The 21,271-nt window shown below is 32.5% G+C and overlaps 1 protein-coding gene and 1 long non-coding RNA gene across 2 annotated transcripts; one reads left to right on the forward strand and one right to left on the reverse strand.

The window, feature by feature from the left end:
- Window positions 1–5,380: 5,380 nt before the first annotated feature.
- On the reverse strand, window positions 5,381–21,116 carry LOC132735946 (kynurenine/alpha-aminoadipate aminotransferase, mitochondrial-like). The gene is made up of 11 exons (XM_060722989.1): window positions 20,947–21,116; window positions 17,241–17,340; window positions 16,836–16,904; window positions 16,110–16,227; window positions 11,354–11,428; window positions 9,628–9,888; window positions 7,716–7,798; window positions 7,181–7,277; window positions 6,831–6,957; window positions 5,937–6,142; window positions 5,381–5,642 (listed from the first exon to the last, which is right to left on the reverse strand). The coding sequence occupies exons 1-11, from the start codon at window positions 21,011–21,013 to the stop codon at window positions 5,595–5,597; spliced, it is 1,251 nt and encodes a 416-aa protein (XP_060578972.1). The 5' UTR covers window positions 21,014–21,116; the 3' UTR covers window positions 5,381–5,594.
- LOC132735947 (uncharacterized) lies at window positions 17,599–19,467 on the forward strand. The gene is made up of 2 exons (XR_009626518.1): window positions 17,599–17,689; window positions 19,166–19,467. It is a non-coding gene; the product is annotated as an uncharacterized LOC132735947 (long non-coding RNA).
- Window positions 21,117–21,271: the final 155 nt, after the last annotated feature.

Consider the following 21,271-nt stretch of genomic DNA (forward strand, 5'->3'; position numbering starts at 1 on the left):
TGTTAAGCAATAAATGAAAAGCAGGTCAAATGTCATTACGTTCATATCTGCACCTGAAATAGTGCAAATGTAAACATGGTTTTCCATATTTTGACTGTGTCACATATTTTATTACCTCAGATGACCCAAATTCAACTTGAGATCCTTTAAACAACCTTGCTGACAAATTTCCAGGATATTTGGACTGAAAATATAACGTTTTTAAATATTCGCAGGGTTTTTCCATATTTGGGCTGCATTACCTAGTTTTTTTTACCCCAGATGACTCAAATTCAGTTGAGCTATAAATTAAGATAACAATCCATGTTCGAACTTGAGCAAAAAATCATCAAACAACCTTTCTGACCAATTTCCATGATATTTGAATCAGAACAGTAGCCTCTAGAGATTTCATATTGAGCTGTGTGACTGTTTTTGACCACAGGTGATCCATGTTCGAACTTGAGTTAGAAAGGATCTAAACAACCTTTCTAACCAATTTTATGAATATTTGGCCTATATAGTCTGAACAAAGTTTTTCTTTATTTGGGCTGTGCAACATATTTTTGACCCCAGGTGACCCATATTTATACTTGAGCTAGAAATCATCAAATCAACCACCCTGGCCAATTTCTAGGATATTTGGACCAAAACAGTGTTAATTAAATTTCTCTCTCTTTTTTTGCTCCTGTGATCTAGTTTTTCATCCGAGATGACCCATGGTCTAACTCATCCAAGCAATTTACTGGGACAAACGTCCTGACCACGTTTAGTGAAAATTGCGGCAAAAATGACTACTAGAGTGTTCAGAAACTAAATGTGGCCAGACTACGGACATTTTTGAAACGATCCTTAAAAAAACAAACTAAAAACAAAAAGAAAGAAATAATCCCATTGTAGTCTTATTCGTAAAGAAATTTAACTTTGTATCAATAGATCTTGGAAATTTCAAGAAATTTGCTAGTAAATTGTATCCCATAATGCAATAACAATGAAAATTAATCTAAGCTGGTTTTAAATGCATTTATTCCATAAAATCAGATCTAAATACCTATTCTGGTACATAATAATATGAATTAGGGGTGTCATGGTTAGAAAAAATGCAAACCATTTAAACGGCGACATAAACTTTGTTTTTTATGACAAGATATGCCATTTTGTTCATATTTTGCTGTACTCAAATGATTTAAATACATATCTGAATACGGAGTAACTATTTTCCGCTAGGTTCGAACCGTATTCGATCAGATAGGAAAAATTACATTGTTGGGTACTACTAACTTTTCTGTCCTTAGTCAAATACTAACCTAGGCTACCTGTTATTGAATTTTATAACCGGTTTTAGTTTTAAACCGACAGTACCTGTTTAAATGGATAAACATAACACCCCTTATAAGGATCTTGGGTATATATCAATTTTTAATATCATAAAAAAGAAAACCTTATACATTTGTACACTGATGAGTGGTTCAATTCTTTCATTCGCTCACAAACAAATTCTCAAATATTTTTCATTCAATAACTTAAATGTATATATTTATAGTCAAATACTGCATAATCAAACTGGTTCCTGATACAAAATAAATTCATAAAATATTTGAAAAATTTATAAAATGTAAATGAGATATTAAAAACGGTAGATTAAAGATAATCTTTGGCAGTTCTGATTAAAACTGTTTGAGGTAGTTGCCACAATTCAAACTCACACACGCTAGACTAGTTCCATATCCTAGTTCACAACTATTTCATTGATTATCATAAAAAAGCTTAGAAATCTGAAAAATCATTGCCAGCTAAGAAAATAAATCATACATCATTAAAGGGACTCCACTGAGGTCCAAAAGACTGAAATATGTGGACAAAGTTTTCACTCTGAGAGTGTAAAAATAGTCGTAATATTGTTGAAATAGTTAGCTTAAAATATTTTTTTTTACAATGAAAATAAAATTTTTGACAATAAGTAACCAAAGAAGAATTTTTCACAAAATGTTATCAAAAAAGTATATTTGATAACAGATAAATGAATCAAAAACAACTTACATAAGGACTTACACTGCATTGTAAGCTTGTAATATAACAAACATGATTCTTTCATCAAACCAACAAGATAAAATACAAACAAAGTTCTTGACGGACAGTGCAAGTGATTAAGTGCAGTGTTTGACAGAAAGGATAACTTGGATACTACAGGCATTTTTGTTGATTTCACTAAGGGAATAAAATAGAATAACTTTTATTTCCAATCAAAGGTCTTTTTAAATGACATATAAATCACAAAAATAATGAGATCAACGATTAATACAGGAAAGAAAATAAAGCTGGATTTGTATTAGCATTGACTATGAACTGAAAAAAACTCTTTATTTAAGTTCATTTAATACTATTTAAGAACATGATTGGTGACATGTCCAGGTACAGGTACTTTCAGTGCCTAAAAGGGCCAATGTACCCTTATTAAGCTTAGAACACACATGTATAAGTTGAAAATCTTCCATCATAATCTCCAGCACTTTTCAATTTATCTATAAAGTGTATTTTAAAATTTCTCAATAGTGTTTTTGTACTGTAACATATAAATTCGTCTCATTATATTGACTTTCAGATATTTTTAAATATTTTAGCATAAACTTTAAAGAATACACTGGATAACCAACTTTATTACAATTTTACACTTGTACAACCTTTTACTTTAAAGGTAAGCATTCTTTAAAAATTCACTCACTGGAAATTTGGTTAACTTTGTATAATATTTATTGAGAACTTGTGTTGGTTTTTGATCTTTTTATCCTATAATATTTTTTTTATAATACAATGTACTGCACATTGAAGCGTGGCTTTTCATTGGATAATCATGACGTTTATATAGTTATATATACACTGCTGCTGTAAATTTTTGAAGAAATCTCACCTTTTTTTCCCTAAACAAGGAAGATTGCTGTTTTCTGAGAATATAATGAGCCATTGTGAAAATATTACTAGTAAGTTGCACTTAAAACCTCCACCAATTTTTGAGACAATACTGAAAGCTTGGGGTGAGAAAAAAGCTTAGCTTAGCTTAGAAAAGTTAAGCTAATAGTATTTTCAAAATTACATTCTAAAAAAAAATAAAAAAAAATTACATCCTGTTAAGGAAATGACTTAAAATATCTTTTCTTTTTCATTTGGCACAAAACTAAGAACAAAACACAATATTCTCAAAACATAAAATCATAAATTCTTTTCACCAAAACGATGAAATACAATTTAATATAATGCCGCTCCTACATCCCACAAAAAATAAATTAATAAAAAAATCAGCATATCAATACACTGTACATTATAATCAGCCAATTTTTACAAAACATCCAAAATTCATAGTGGTGTAGTCAGAAACATCATAATATGTGTATCTATTAAAATGAAGATGCACAAAAACACAATTTTAACAACTGACTCGTCAACAAATCAAACATTAACCAATAATTTGAGTAATTCAGAAATAACAAAAAAAAAATATTATGTCAACATACAGCAAAGCTAATTATTATATAGACTATTACAGTCAAACCTGTATTATAGAGCACCCCCTAAAAACACCATATATACAAAAACACAGCACTAAATACCAAAAGGTAAAAACTGACATTTTTAGGGGGAAACTTAAAGAAAAAAAGAGGGCCATGATGGCCCTGAGGTCGCTCACCTGTATATAGGCCCCCCCAACCCCCCCCCAATGTTGCAGGGCCAATTTAACCCAAGGGCTTTTATTTGCACAAACTTGGTAGACACCCATAAGAAGATGTTTCATGCTAAACATCTAAGCTCTAGCTCATTGGGCTTTTTAAAAGAAGATTTTTTTTAAGTTTTTACTATACACATATAGTTAAAAACAATGACACCCCTGGGGCCGGGCCAGTTTTGACCCCAGGGCTTTTATTTGAACAAACTTTGTAGACACTTACTAGAAGATGTTTCATGCTTAATATCTAAACTCTAGCTATTTGGGTTTTTTCAAAGAAGATTTTTTAAGTTTTTGCTATACACATATAAGGAAAATCAATGACCCCCGGGGCGGTGCCAATTTTGACCCCAGGGCTTTTATTTGAACAAACTTGGTAGACACCTATTAGAACATGTTTGATGCTAAATATCTTAGCCATAGCTCTTCGAGTTCTTTAAAAGAAGATTTTTTAAGTTTTTACTATATTCATATAGGGAAAATCAATGACCCCCCGGGGCGGGGCCAATTTTGACCCAAGGGCTTTTATTTGAACAAACTTGGTAGACACATATAAGAACATGTTTCATGCTAAATATCTTAGCTCTAACTCTTTTGGTTCTTTGAAAGAAGATTTTTTAAGTTTTTACTATATGCATATCGGGAAAATCAATGACCCCCTGGGGCGGGGCCAATTTTGACCCCAGGGCTTTTATTTGAACAAACTTGGTAGTTTAAGTTTTTACTATATGCATATTGGGAAAATCAATGACCCCCTGGGGCGGGGCCAATTTTGACCCCAGGGCTTTTATTTGAACAAACTTGGTAGACACTCACTAGAAGATGTTTCATGCCAAATATCTAAGCTCTAGCTCTAATGGTTTTTTAAAAGAAGATATTTAAAGTTTTTTCTTTCGGTTGCCATGGCAACCAGAGTTCTGCATGGAATTAAATTCTTTGAACAATTTTTAAAGGTGACCACCAAAGGAACATTCCTGTGAAGTTTGGATGAAATTGGCTTAGTGGTTTATGAGGAGATGTCATTTAAAGTAAAAGTTTACGGACGGACGCCGGACGGACAGACGCCGGACGGACGCCGGACGAAAAGCGATCACAAAAGCTCACCCTGTCACTTTGTGACAGGTGAGCTAAAAAGAGCCATTATATAGCCCTGAGTGGCTCACCTGAGATATATTGCCGGATATGGTCAATTTTCTTTTATGCAATAGTGACTAAGTAATTAAATAACATTTGGGTGGTTTTTTTTAACCCCAGCTGCAAAATTGGAAAAATAATCACAGACATAATATCTAAGTTCTTCATATTTGGAAACTTAAGTATGTTTTACAATTTATGTCTATATAAACTAAATGACCAAAAGGGCAAGGCCATTTTTTGCTCAAGGGACATGATTAACAAAAGTTCTGAAGAGGACCACAAAGAGATGCTACATGCCAAATATCTGAGCTCTAGGCATTGTAGTTTCTGAAAAGAATATTTTCATATATTTCACTTTGAAAGTCTATTTTTATCTCTTGTGACCAACTTATGCACCAGACTGGAACTATTTAAATAACTTTTGTAGAGGACCACCTAAAATCAATTATCATTCCTGAGAGATATAAAAGATTTAGGTTGTTGTTTAAAGACATTGTTGATAGCATCCAACAATTGACAACTTTCAATCACCAAAGCTTAGCTCTGAGCACTTAGTGCCCAAGTGAACTACAAAGAAAAAGAATAACCCCTATTTCCCAAGCTTGGCCCTTATATAAAGGTTTGACTGTATTACATTTTAGTCACTATCTTGATCTTATGTATGTACATATGGCTTTGCATTTTTCATCAATGTCTTGATCTGTGGTTTCTGGTTAGCTATGTACATATGGCTCTGTAGCAATTTCACTGTCCATTTCATTCAATTTGACTGTTCCTCCCTTATCAAAGCTGCAAGTCTCTCAAAGGCCTGGAATCAATAAGTTTAAAACATTTATAAAACTTTTGGAATTCTAACAGCTTTTAAAATGCTACCACAAATAATAACTTGCCTGTACCACATTTCTAGGGCCAAACCAGCCCACACATCCATGCCATCTGATTATCTCAATGGTAAGTGATTTGAATATATATTGATAAGATTTGATAATTGAAATATATAAAAGTATACATAGATTTGTTGACTGAAAGACTATGTACAAGTGTTAATTGATAAGAATAATCAAAGTAACACTATGACTTGTGTAAGATAAAAACTGCTTACTGTATTCATCTGTTCTTCTGTACACAATGAGTAAGAAGCTCTGACGTACTGACACGGCTGTGCCTCATCCAGCTGAAATGCATTACCCGGTACAAATAACACTTCCTTCTCACGTGCCTTCACTGTGATCAGGTTGTATGTGTCTGGTACATTTAACTTCAGCCACAGAAACATACCACCTGAAGGCTCGTCCCACTCTGCCAGACCTGGAACAGGTTTAACTCAAGTTTATTCAAACTAATTTGCAATGAGCCGAGAAAAAAATAGTTCCTTTATCATCAAGGGTTTAAATCAAGCTGTTTTCCTTATACCTAACCTTTTATTTTTTCAAAGCATCAATTTTAGCAGTAATTCTTCCCAAATTCAAAGGGCAAAGGCCTCTTTCCATTTAAGAGAGAAAGTGAGAAACCTCCCTGAGCATGAATCAAAATGAAAGAAGTTGGTGTAACAAAATAATTTGTATTATGCCAATATTTAAGTGAGAATTTAACCATTTAGCAATGATTTCATGCATTTGCAATTTGCTTTTAAAGCAATTTACTAGCATAATAGTTTCATTTCCACATACTGGTATTGAAAGCATTCTTTGTTTAAAGCTCAAACAATATTTTTTATGCAGATTCATAGCTTTAAAGTGCCTTAAAAATATCAGTTAACATTATGTACATGGCCAAGTGGTTAACACGTCAGACTAGTAATCTAAGGATTGCTGACCACATGGGTTCAAAACCTGTCAGGGCCAAGCCATTGTTTCCTTGAGCAAGAAACTTTACATTTATTGCTTAGTACTGATTGGTTCCAGGAACAGATTTAAGAGTTTTTCAATAAGCTTATAACTTCCAACACAATCAAACTAAAATAAATTTGTTTAAACTAAAGCTAAACTTAACAAACCTGTAAGGTGTTTTTCAGCAGCTTTCAGACACATATATTTCTTCTGTCGGTAAAATTCTGTGACAGTTTCAACATGATTGTCAAACCCTTCGTATCCCCATTCTTTTAATATTAGCAATAAGGTAGCCTGAAAGCAAACAATTCAAAGTGTAGTGGGAAAATATCAAATATCTGAAAATATATTAGAATAGTGCGAGTACATGGTTATACAAATGATAGCAACTCCTTTGCCGAGAATTCAAGTTTCTTACATTGACTTACTTTTCTTGTGTATATTCCATGAAAAAAAAATCATGGCATAAAATAAGAGAAAGATGCAAAAATCAGAAGAAACTGTACTTAGTACTTACTTGGGACAGGGTACTTGCATGCATCACTGAAGCCTGCATATGTAAGGATATTCTGTCTATAATTGGTTTTGGACCTGTTACACAACCAAGTCTCATTCTGAAAAAAAAAATGTTTTCATGTGAACTATATTTGTCTAAAGTATAAAATGAAAGTTTTGGTATTAACTTGAAACAAAACCAACATTTGGTGGTTCATAAAGGTTATCAAGCTATCGGTATTTTCACTGGTGGCTATGCCATACACAAGGGACTTACATTATAACCAAAATTGTGTTTTTGAAGACAGGTGAGAAATTTTAAGTAAATAATAACTTCAGTTGTAATTAAGATATAAAGTTACTTTTACCAAGAGTTATACCAATGCTACTATTCTAGGTACAGTCAAGCTGAAAATTGATTTCATATGATAAAAGCAAAGTTTTTTAGTTTTGGTATAATTTCTTGTATGTATTTACTTCGTGATATGAATGTCAATTTGAAACAAAGAAATATTCCTACCAGAAACATTTGTTATACATTGTAACTAAGTTCTTACCCTGATGAAATTAGTTTTGAAAATGAATCAAATCTGATCACTCTACCTTCCACGTCCATTGACATCAGACTTGGTACATATGGCTGAAATAGTACAAATAAATATATATTTTCAGGTAAAGATAGGCGTTAAGTTGTGTGTGTTTTTTTACATTTTATTACAATCTATTAACATAACTACCTTAAATCCATATATTGACCCATGGAAGATACACAGCTAAGGCTCCCGCGTTTACGATTTTTTGTAAACGTTTACACGATTGCTAAGAACCAAAATGATACAGTTTAAACGGTGGCACTTTTTTGTACTATACTACATCATGTATTCAAGTCTCCAAATGATGACTTACTATTTATATACAAATAATTTAATGTTCAGGGCTCATCACGATTGAGTCCACACTGTATCCTCATTTCGCTCTTTTGAAAGATCAAAGGAAAATCAACTTTACCAATGTATTATGTCACGATTAGTGCACGGTAATGCTGTGCGTAGGGTTGTAAATACCTATTTTCTGTATTTTACTTTGGAATTAACCAATTACAATTGATAGAATTCATGATTACAGGCAATGATTAAGATATTTTGTAAGACAATATGGTCATTTCGATTAAACGTTAAAAATTATCGTAAACGTTTTCGACTGAAAATCAAAATGAATCCGTTTAAACGTGTAACCGTGGGGGCCTTATATTCAGCTAGTTTAAAGGAACATTGGCCTAATTCTACTTATGTGCCCAAAATACTGCATGGATAGGCATCTGAGACCTTTCATCGTCAGTAAAGCTTTAAAATATGGTCATATGACCTTTTTAGCATGTGTCATTGTATAAGATATCCCCAAATCATCATCAGAAAAGTCTCAGTCATAATATACTTCCTAGAAATGGTACCCGGTTAATTGCCCTTTAACTGGTTCCTCATTGTGTAAGATGTAAAGCACCTGAAGGCTGGTTCCACATATGTGTCTAATCTGACAGATTTTTAGTAATTTTAACTGGAGAAAAGGGCAATTGAACTAAGGTCCCTTATCTTCTTTGTCTGACAGAGTTACCACTGAATAGCACACCCATTCTAAAGACTTTAATAACTTCTTATTTGTCTATTAAAAACTTCCAAATCTAATGTCAAACAATATATGTTTAAGACGATAAACAGAAAATTACTCTATGAACTTTATTACACAAGGCCATAATAACATAATATTTCCATTTGAAATTGGAAGTTAAGAAGTTAATTTGTTATTTGTTTTTCACTCCTTTTATTTTTTTTGTCTTCACACTAACAATGTAAACTTTCAGCTGTAGTGATGAAAGAAGGCCTCCAGAGCCTCTTTGTGTATTATTTCAGTCACAAGGGGACATCTGAGTAGAACCACTAATCTTCTGTAAGCAAGCTGGATAGCTTCCTCTAACACCACAATCCAAAAACCATAAAGGGATTTGAAACCACAGTGGTGAGGTGTACCTAAATTTAGATCAGTGATCTTAACTACACAGCCCCTGAGGCCCCTTTCATCTCCCTAAGCCACACACAATTTATTTGGGGCTTTTTTCTGGTTTTTCTGCTAATTTTCACACATTTAAATTGATTTTTTTTTGTCATATCTCCGTGGTCCTGGATAACTAACTAGTAATTACCAATTTCTCCGCTAGAAACTGACTGCATATATCCTACATGATTTCTTACACCTCACCAGAGGATTGAAACAGTGACCCCTGCATTACTAATCTGTCTGATGCAGGAAATTATTAGCAAATGACTGTTAATACCATTTCAAGCTTTTCAAAAAAGGAGAGCTATTAACTATTAGCCTGACAGAACATTAACAAATTTTATTACTCAAAATCCTGTCCACTTTTATGAAAGCTGTTTTCAAAAAACACCTGGAAATACCCCAAAATATGCATACCTTATTGAATTGTAAGTAAAAATAAGGATCATCTTCCAATATTATAAGATTATACTTTTGGGCAATACTGTAGATTTTTCTCTTTCTCTCCTCTGTTAACCCATGCCCTGTTGGGTTCCCTCCATTCGGTATTAAATATAACAATTTTGGAATGTCACTGTCTGACACATTCCAATTTGACATCACATTTTCAAGGTCACTAGGGTCAAGGCCATTTTTATCGGATTTGATAGGAATCAATTCACAATCCATTGGCTTAACCTGAAAGTAAAAATGAGGACTATAGTATTTCACTGAAATTTATGGAAATGCTTTGAAAAATGCACCATAATTAATATAACAAATTTAGTATTCCAAAATGTACAGACAGTATTTTGAAGTCATTTTACAATACAGTGAGAATTTGATATCCTGGTGAAGGTATGACATTACAGACATAGTGTATCCATGGTTTACACATTATTTTTTTTATCTTTAAGGATACACATTATATGTTTATGTAAGTATTTAAGGTATACCACAAACATTTTTGACATGAAACATGTGAAAGGGCTTGAAATACTTTTTTGAGATTTGTGTACCATTCAATATAGATCTGAACTAATAACTTTCGATTATGTTGCGGTTCAAATTGGAATATCCATCCCAAGGGGACTCGTCCATTTGGCCGTAATGAGGCTTGTTGTGTTGCCATCATGATAGGGTACCCAAGGAACGGATATTCTGGCTGTCAATGGTAAAACAAATGAGCCGCGTCACGACAAAACCAACATAATGCGTTTGCGACCAGCATGGATCCAGACAAGCCTGCGCATCCACGCAGTCTGATCAGGATCCATGCTGTTCGCTTACAAACTCTATAACAAGTAGAGAAACTGATAGCGAACAGCATGATTCCTGATCAGACTGCGCAGATGCGCAGGCTGGTCTGGATCCATGCTGGTCGCAAACGCACTATGTTGGTTTTGTCGTGACACAGCTCAAAAATGATTTCGTACATCTACTAGAATTTTCTTGATTTTATAAATCAAACATAATTTTGAAAGTGTTTATTTAAATATATTATTAGTTATAAAGATCGTTGACAGGTTATATGGCCCTATATAAACGGCTATTTGTAAATATAACCCGAGCCGTTAGGCGAGGGTTATATTGCAAACAGCCGTTTATATACGGCCATATAACCTGTCAACAATCTTTATAACGAATTTATAATACAGCAAGCATCATTTTGTGGAGAAAAAGTAAGATATTGACAGCAGCCGTGTATATAAATCTATATAAACGTCACGATTATCCAATGAAAAGCGACGTTACAAACCTGCAGTATTATAAAACTCATTATAATTTGTCAATCTCAGGCATTTTCATCCTACCACCAGGAGCCAATATAAGGTGCCATTCCCAATCCAAAATAAGTCATTCTATTCACACTTTCAAAAAAAAATTACCAATAGCTGCAAAAAAAATCTAAGTCTTTCAACTTCTGAGAAAAAAATGAATTGTTTCAACTGGTTTCTTTAATGCAGCCACATAATCATACATGAAAAAAGTAATGTCTAAGGTAAATTTTCAACAATTTTTCTCAAATTTTCCAAAATGTGGCAAACTTTTCCCAGTTGAAACCAAGGGCCTTTTCCTAAATAGCTGGAAAATTCCCTGCTATCTTAGTCCGCAAAATATTAAGTTATATGGTGAGATAACGACAAAAATTGAGGATACTTACAGCTGCCAATGTTCCTGGATATGACGGTGTTTCTACAAGAACCTTGTCTCCTGGTGACACCATTGCATCAAATGACTGAAATATAGAAATGATTTAACCCCTTCAATTATATAGACATAGTAAAACAGACTTGTTAAACTTTGAAGATGGACAGCCCCGTCTCAAATAATATCAAATTGTCCAAAAACTTTGTGTACTTTGTCAGACTTCTTCCTAATGTACACTGAGTTAGATAAGTATTTGTTTGTTTGTTTAGGCGGTTTTAAAACTTTTTTGGTTATGGTATATCTCAACAGACATTCTACCTAACCTGGATAACTACATGTACTAAGTTATTACCAATTTTCCCGCAAGTGTCTGTCAATTTATCCTACGGTAAATTATTTTTCAATCAGCTGTCAGAGACAAATGACCACTGGACTCGAAATCCGAGATCAATAATATAATTATTGTCACAAGAAATTTTGCTTCCTCTAAGTATCAATCCAGTGATTTCTTAAATTTCCTAGTCCAATGATTTCCCTATTGAGCCCAGAAAGTATCTGCTGATGCTACAGTACGCTCAGCGCGGCTTTTTCAAAACCCGCGTGACCCAGCGAATGAGGTTTACCGCGGACGAAAATTTGCTCAAATATTGTCCGCGTGACCCCGCGGACAGAAAATTTTCACCACCGCGGACATAAATCGGCGGCTGAAACCGTTTCCCCCGCGGAACGCAGCGGTAAATTGCGGAGGAACGCGGCGGTCAAACACCGGTCAACGCGGTGGAAACCTTAAATTTTAAAAATTAATTACTGTATTTAAACATCAGTATACGTACGTACTGTAACATGTACTGTACATATAACTATATGTAAAATTTGTTTGTTTGTTTTCTTTTTTGTTGTAATAAAAGTACATGTACAAATGCAGTGTATTTCTTGTTCTTCTTCTTGTTATTGTGTTGGGTAATGTACAATATGTATTCGACATCAAGATAAATCATTGTCGTCGCAACTTCATGGTAGTGAGAAACTTGAAGTCAAATAATGAAAAATTCGGCATATGACATTTATGAAAAAGATACTACAACAATTTATATGCCAGCTTTTGTTTCTTATTTAAAAACTTTGAAAACGTAACCCTCAACAATTTATTCAGGCAATATTCCAGGACGTCTCTTTCAATTGTCAGATGCGTTTTACTGTTTCTGTTTATTTGCATGTTGATCATAAAGTCTTATATTTTATTTGGAACATTAAAAGAAAGCGTTTATTTCACCAAAATATACATTAAATGATATTCTTGATTTATCTAATTACAGGTGTGAGCGTAATGTATATGTTTTGAAGTTTGTATCAACTGTTGAAGTTTAGTTTCATTTTTGTTTTAGTAGCTTGTTTGTTTGTTTGTTCTTTTTTATTTTTTTTATAGATTTTTTTTGCAGAATTTTGTTAAACTTGACGTTATACTTTTTGTTATTTTATTATGAACAGCATGTACATACATGTATATAAGGCAAACAAGCACATGGCAGTTATTTTCTAAGAACTTCCATCGACCGATTTTCAAGTTAGAAATATTTCATTTTATTTTTATCTTAAGATATTATTGTTCATGGGAATAATAGTATTTGTAGACAACATGTAGTTTTAAGTACATACAATTGAACGTAATTGTCTTTGCTTTCTTGTATTTATTATATTAAGTTTTCATTGAAATTAATTCCGAGGATAATAATGTAATTTTATAATTTGTAAAAGGCAGCCTAATTATTATTTTTTAATGGGTGAATTTGTGTCAAACAAATATACGGTATGTGCAGTATACAAAAACTTTTTGGCAAGTGTCATGCATATTTCTCATGTCCATTCTCGACGGGGGTTTTACTGTAAAAAAACACAAACAAACAAGTCTACCCATTTTTAAAGAATATAATTGCATACAAATAAAATCTTATAGATGGTTTAAATATCTTTTTCTTTTATTTCTAGGATATGTACATGTATTTTATTTATGTCTTGTCTTGTATTCACACTCATCGACCTCTTACAGGACATGTACTGTAGCGTCAGTCATCATTGAGAAATCAGCAAAAATGTCCTTTTTGCGACGGACTAAGTCATCTACACATGGGATTTCGTTGGCTACACTCGCGCAATGTGTCCTAAACCGATTAACAGCCCAAGAAATAGTACATGAATTTGATCCTTCAAAACTCCCATACTTTGTCTGGATATCTTATTGTCTTCCATATTTATCCTTTTCAATTTCAAATTAAGTTATCCAAGTTAAAATATGAACGTATATTATTGATAAAAACGTTGTAGTCCCGTAGTATTATTGCGCAATATGCAAATTACTGCTGAAACGATTTACCGCTGTCGAAAAAGTAGGACAGCAAATTATACTACAATAAAGGTGTAACCTCTGAGTTCCAAGACAATATTAGTAGGAAATAAATATTTCTACATTATACAAAACATTATTATTAACAAATCAAAAGTTTTTCGTGACTCTAGGATAACTCGCGCATTAATAAAAGAAGAACTATTTTCGTGACTCATACCGCGGGTTTAGCTGAATATTCAGCAGTTATTAATATATTAGATTCTTTACAATAGTTAGTGTAAATATCTTTTTTTGAAAATGCATGTAAGAAGAGAGTTTTTCAACACTTTACCGCCATGTAGTCTTTCATGATAAGGAAGTGATAATATCAGTTCTACTTCCGATTCTTGTGGTTTGTCTACATATTTTTCTAGGTCATGATATGAATTAACCTTCGCTATTCTAAAAATAGATTCTGCTTCACCTGTTCTGATTTTTGGACTGGCGATTAGGGAGTACACATTATACTAGCCTGGGATTCAGGCGTTGATATTTTTTGCTTATTTATAACTTACACGCTATTTTGTACTCGATCGTCATAGATAACGCACAACATCTCTGGTTTTGATAGTGTCGATTTGCCGAACAGAAACACATAAAAAATCGACAGACTGGAACCCAGACTAACATTATACATGTAATTAATAAACCAGCGGATTACATGCAATACTTTTAGAAATTCTATACAATTGTAAGAAGCAAACAAGTTGAAAATGGAATTTAGTGTGAAATTGAAAAGGACAACTAAACACTGTAATGCTTAAGTGACATTTAAAATAAATTAAAAACGATGTGCTCCTCTACATCTTTACCTTGTAAATAAAAAAAATCTAAAAAATACACTATTAATTGCTGATGATTTTAACCAATTTTTTTTAATGAGACATTATCCAAGAGAAATAAAAATACAAATGACTTATATTTTATTGTCTATATGCCCACTATGATATAACACGAAGCAATTCTAAATAGCATTCTCAAATGTATAATGTATTATGTTTGAAGTTTATTTGCCTGGATTTATTTTAGAAATATTTCGTTGACAGATTTTTTTTCTATTTACATATCATTTCTTAGAATAAATCGATAAGGACACTGATTTACAAGTTTGAGTTTTTAGGCATGAATTTCATTCTGTATTTAAGTGCTTGAAAGTAGAAAATCTGAATTATATCAGTTTGGGACACAAAATATATTGCTCTACAAATCTCGAACTTGTATGGAACAAATTTTCTCTGTTATATATTTTGTGTTTTGTTTTTGTTTAAAAGAAGCCTTAATGTCTCTCCGGTTGCATGTCCGTCGCATTCAGTGCTGCAGCACTTTGATTTTACTAAGTATCATATTTATGGCTCCCATATAGTTTAACAGCAATAATATTTTGAGAACCACAAAGTGACAGTGATAAATGACGATTTCAGTTGTAAAAATATTGGTATGTGGACGAATAGTTTTGTGGACGTTTATAACAAAAATATTAAAAACAACAACAAAAACAGGTACAGCTGTAATTATTTTTATTTCAAATTCCGTTCAAAAAATTTAACGTATAATAACATTTAAGGAGACGATTGTGGTCAATTTTCAAGTCATTGTGTAAAAAAGATGACGTTAAAAAATAATAAAACGTCTATTATTTTTGGAGGTTAATTTATACTGACCAACTGACCTTGGCGTTCCCCCGCGGGAAACGGGTGACTGATTTTATCGACGAATGAAGAACGGTCGTCAGAATTTTGTCCGCGGTGGAAACAACTGAACACCGGGGATCGCGGGGGAAATTAGGCTTTCATCGCGGACGAACCCCCGCGTTTGTCCGCGATAAAAAAAAATCGTCCGCGGTGGTATCGCGGAAAAAGCAAAACCCGCGGTGAGCGTACTGTAGCTTAACAATTAATTTTATTTCATGAACAAATTCACTGTTTGAAATAATATTTGTTTTGGAAGAATTAGAAACTAAATTTATGATTTGGTATATCTTCAACTATCTGTATAGTCAATTCTGTCAAAATAATGGGACAAGAAAAAGCAACTACCTACTAGATAAGCTGCCTTATATTGGCATCCAAATGATAGGTGAGCGATAGACTAAATTCCTGTTAGAAGTTATACCAGTTAGCTTATATTTTTCTTATATTCACTTTTTTTTTATATAAAATACCCTTTTCACAAGGAAAAACAGGACAAAATGTTGGTGGTGAGTGCTCCTGATTAGACAAAGTTATAAGGTGGCACTAATCTTCACTTGCCAGTACCATTACATTATGTCCTAGGACAGATTTATAAATCAAAATTTTTGTAATAACAACCTTACATTTATGCAACAACAGGGAGATAGACCTTTTTAACTCATGTATACCAAGTAGTATACACTCTTTCTAAATACCTTGCAAATACCGTCCTGACTTCCATTCGTGATAAGAAGATCCCAGTTGACCCCACTACAAGGTGGCTTGTGAACACGTTCCTGCAAGCCTTTGACCCACTGGACTAACTCTGGGACTCTGAAATACAGATATAAATTATCAAAAATATTCAAATAAGAACCCTTCATAATATAAGTTAAAAGATTTGATTTTGAACTTATATAAATGTAATAATAATAAAAATAACTTTATTTTGAGAGTACATAATAAACATACAACTTATTTCCAATATGGCCTTCTATCTATTACAAACAACTGTATACTGCCATATAACCTGTCAGGAATCATGTTAACAAATTTATAATACAGCAAACTTCCTTCTTTTAAAAGAAAAAAAATGAGATTTCTTCATTAATTGACAGCAGCTGTGTTTATTAAACTATATAAACATCACAAATATCTAATGAAAAGCAACAAAAGTACAATATTATAAAGAAAATTATTTAAGTTTTCATACTGAAGTTTAAGAACACTTTTAATAATAGTAATTACTGCAGAACATTTCTCATCTCATTCTCTCAGTCTTTTAATATGCTATGTTTTCATTTTCACTTGAAGCTATTGTGTTTTCCACCAAAAGTTAACACATTTCAAATTTGATGGTCATATTTTGCCAAAGACTTGCCTGTCTGAATACAGATTTGTGATATAGTACATGTAATCTGTATGTACAAATTCAAACCTACCCTGGTGTTTGAGTGTACTGCAGAGCTTTCTTCATAAGTTCATGATCCATCTCTAGTTTTGTGCCATCACTAAATAAAAAAGAAATACAGTCATGTACATGTATATATAAATTCACTGTTTTATACTGTCAAATGACATAGTTTGAACATCATTTTCTTTAAAAATCAGATATTTTCTTAAACTGTTATAAACTTATTTAATATTTTGGATATGAAATCTGATTAAAATGCATCTCAGGAAAATGAAGATCTTGTCAAACTATTTGAATTTATACCTATATTAAAGTTATATGCAGCTGCATTGTGCATTGTACTCATCCTGCTATGTTTTTGAACATCTCAAACTGTTTATCTAAAACTGAATAGCTAACAACATAAAAAGGGTCATGTGAAGTTTAGTCATACCTTAATTTGAATGTTGCTGATTCAATAGGAAATGTGCCAACATTTGGCATACCCCCAGCCATAGAGATCATTGATGGCTTACTCTGCTGGAGAATAGCAGCTGAAATAAATACATGTATGAGACGCATCATGACAAAACCAACATAATGGGTTTGCCACCAGCATTGATCCAGACCAGCCTGCGCATCTGCGCAGTCTGATCAGGATCCATGCTGTTCGCTTACAAACCCTATAACAAGAAGAGAAACTGATAGCGAACAGCATAGATCCTGATCAGATTGCGCAGATGCGCTGGCTGGTCTGGATCCATGCTGGTCGCAAACACAATATGTTGGTTTTGTCATGGCACGGCTCAATTATACAGTGAACTCGCCCATTCCGAACCAGTCAAAAATGAGGATCATTTCCAAGCTTTTTAGGTCGCGAGCGTGCAGACGGCCACAAAAATCGTAAGTTATGTTTTAGGTTTATAATCGAAGCACTATACAATCAATTCAACGTTAGTAAGGCATAAAAATTATTCTTACATTATCTGTATTTTTAGTTTGTTAAAGTGTCATATTTTTCCCGTATGCGTAAATCTGTCGAATGAAAATAAAATTTTCAAAATGAAAAGGCGCTTGCATTTTAGTTAATTCCCGAAACGAAACAAAATGAACATTGATAAAAAGCAAATTTTATGTGCTTTCAAGCAATAATAATCACAATACAAATAATTTTAAAATTTAAACGTAAAAGGCTGTATTACTGACATCATGTTTTTTGTGTATTCCGAATCACCTTTTTTTCGGCGGCACGAAATACCCAAATACCGTACTACTAAATATACCCAAATATAGCAATATTTATTTTTGTTTGTATAAAATATAGATAATGATTATAATTAGAAATAAATATTTATAAAATAATATGACTTAGCCTGCTATAACTTTCATTTATTCTATTGAAATGGGCAGTTAAGATGTTGTAAGTTTTATAGCAATATTATAATAGTATTCTGCTGCTGCGTTGAAGATACATACATGTTTTTATTATTTTGACCATCAGTATTGACACTGACCACGATTATTTGATTAAAACATTGTTACGATATATGTATGATAGGATAAATTTCAATAATACTTATATTTCCGTGGTTTTAATTGATTTCTAGGCCCTTACGTAAAGTTAGACTTTTCTTCCTTTTTTGTGACTTCTTTATTTCTTCGGGAATTTAATGTAAACTTCAAAAATATGTTTTATCAACACTTACATATAATATTTAATGAGATTTAATTAAAATGTGTAGCTCTTGTATTTTTAGAAGTATTTCCATTTTGAACTTATTTTACACTATATGAAAATTGTTATATATTTGGACCGCCTCAGTGGTCGAGGGGTTAAGAGTCTATGACTTTATTACCTCGATCCCCGGGAGTTGATTTGATAGTTAAGCACCGAGGAAGGTAATCTAGTACTGGTGTAACTTTGCAGGAACGATGGTTAGGATACTACCCGCCTATATGACTAAAATACTAATGGGAAAAGGCGTAAAATGAAACAAACAAACAAAAAATATTTGAGTACTTTATTAACTCATAATACAGATGTTTTTATCATTCATACAATTTTTGTCTCTTGTATCTAATTAACAAGAGCACTGTCTAGTCTGACAGCTCTTGCTTAAATTTACCTGTCTATAACCTGCCAAAAGCAGGGGATTCTTAAACATTATCCTATTGCAATGTATTTGATTTTTGCAAAATAAAATATGAAACATTTTTACATCACTTTTGCCACTATTATTTGTACAAAATGGCATGTAATCCCTTCCAGAGAATACTATGAAATTCCCTTCCTTCAGGTACAATATTGTACAGTGTACATGTAAAATAATTCATTATTCGTTTTATACATTCTATTTTACATATCTACATCTTTTTTAGATGGATAAACCTAGAAAAATTGCCAACGTCCAGCTGAGGTGTCTGCTAGAAATGTTAGAAAATTAAAAAAAATACTCTAACTTCACACCAGCAAAGAAAGCCAATGACGCTAAGATTACCAAAATCTCAAGGGAGAGTGTCATTCTAGGTCTACCACATGGTCACAGACTGCTCATATGACTGCAATGATACAATATATTTCATTTATGCCAGAGGGGACGCCATGGCTGTTGTTCAGATTTTATAGTACTTATGATTTTACAAGTCATGGACATATGCTTAATATATAAATACATATTATATACATGTGTTATGTTTTACTTACATCATGGACAAACCAGTTCTCAAACCTCTAAGCATTCCTGAGTCTTTTAGTATAAAAAGAAATAAATCTTTATTCTTCACATATATGTACACAGTCAATTGAATCTTTATTTAACATTTCTGTAAGTTTTGGCTGAAATAATCTTTAATTAACATTTCTGTAAGTTTTGGCTGAAATGAAACAATTAGAAAAGCCTGTTTTCCATCCTGAAAAAAAAACACAACTCCCTTACAAAACTGGCATGGCCTCTTAGTTTAGCCAAAGAAGTGATTGTCACAAGACTATCACATGACATATATATAAGTACCCTACAGGGTGCAGGTACCTGCTTTAAGATTCATTTTCTTATCACATTAGTTTAACAACTCTTTAAACGTCTGTACAGCGTTAATGGCTGAATTAAAGATACTGGTGTTCGGATTTATTTTCTTAGAACATTTTCTATCATTCTAGATAGATTTCAAAACAAAATTCATATTTTAGTTTTCACAATTTGTTAATAGCGTAGAGATCTAGTTGTAGCAATTTGCATAAAATTAATCAAATGTGTAATATAATTATTCGTTCCTAAACATTGTTTTCATTTGACAGCAGCAGACATGTCTGCTTTTATGCTAACGCGTTAATGACAAAGCCACTTCTAGTAAAAAATGAACACGCAGCTCATAAATGAAAGGTTTGATAAAGGATAGGCACTTAAAGGAATACTATATGAAGAAACTGTATTTTAAACTGGCTACCTTGAATGTTATTAGAATATATCACGATTTAATATTACTTGTTGGTTGAACTCACGGTATTATGTCACTATGAACTGAATTAAGAAAAATAATTTCCGACCATTTCGTTAATTTTGCGGTGATTCGGAAAAGGCGAGTATGACCCGGATTAGGCAAGGTACCAGTCTAAATTTTCTTGGAAATTCCGATATTAAATCCAACTTAAAGGCAATTTCTTTTTGCGCTATTTTAATCGTGACATTTTAATCTATATTTTAAGATATTCTTTTTAATTTAAATAGATATTTATCGGCGTAATACAACAAAAGTATAAAAATTGGTTCGGAAAGGGCGAGTCCACTGTATACATACTAAAGTAAACTGTGCTTGGCTTAAATATATAACACGACGATTTAGCTGGAATTAAACTTAAGACTTTAAATTAAAACAAGAATAGCAATGATTGGTGCTGACTTTGCTTGAATACAATACATAAAACTGTTTCTACATGTATTTTTGTGTTGGAACATTAAAATTTAAGTCAATTTCTATCAAACTTTCAAAGGAAATTGAACAACTTCCTTAAAGTGACATAAATTAATTTCTACACAAACATTAGCATATAATAAATTTACATGTAAGCTCAATTGGTCAATATTTACACACTGATGTTATCTATGACTCTGCATAACTAATTTGAAAGGTCATCCAGAAATAAAAACATATAATTTACTTACTCAGTACTCTTATTGGAGACGGTTGCCTCGCCTGACTAACTTTATTAAGAAATCGAGCATAATTCATCTTAAAATTGTATCTTATTCCGATTCATTACAAAAATAAACCTAACTAAATAACAATAACAGCCGTCTATTTCTAGCATTACAAATGGCGAATCTTATCTAAGGGGAATAACTTTCACTGTCTTGTAATAAGACTAAATGCCGTACAGAACAGTACCGCATTTTTAAGGTGGATTTCATCTCTGCTGAATATCTATATCTTTGATTGTAATGATGTTGACTTCGTTAATATTGATATGACTTTTAACATCAACTTTTT

This window comes from Ruditapes philippinarum, unplaced genomic scaffold, assembly GCF_026571515.1.
Source record: "Ruditapes philippinarum isolate M1 unplaced genomic scaffold, ASM2657151v2 ctg582_1_1_1_1, whole genome shotgun sequence".
Lineage (NCBI taxonomy): Eukaryota > Metazoa > Mollusca > Bivalvia > Venerida > Veneridae > Ruditapes > Ruditapes philippinarum.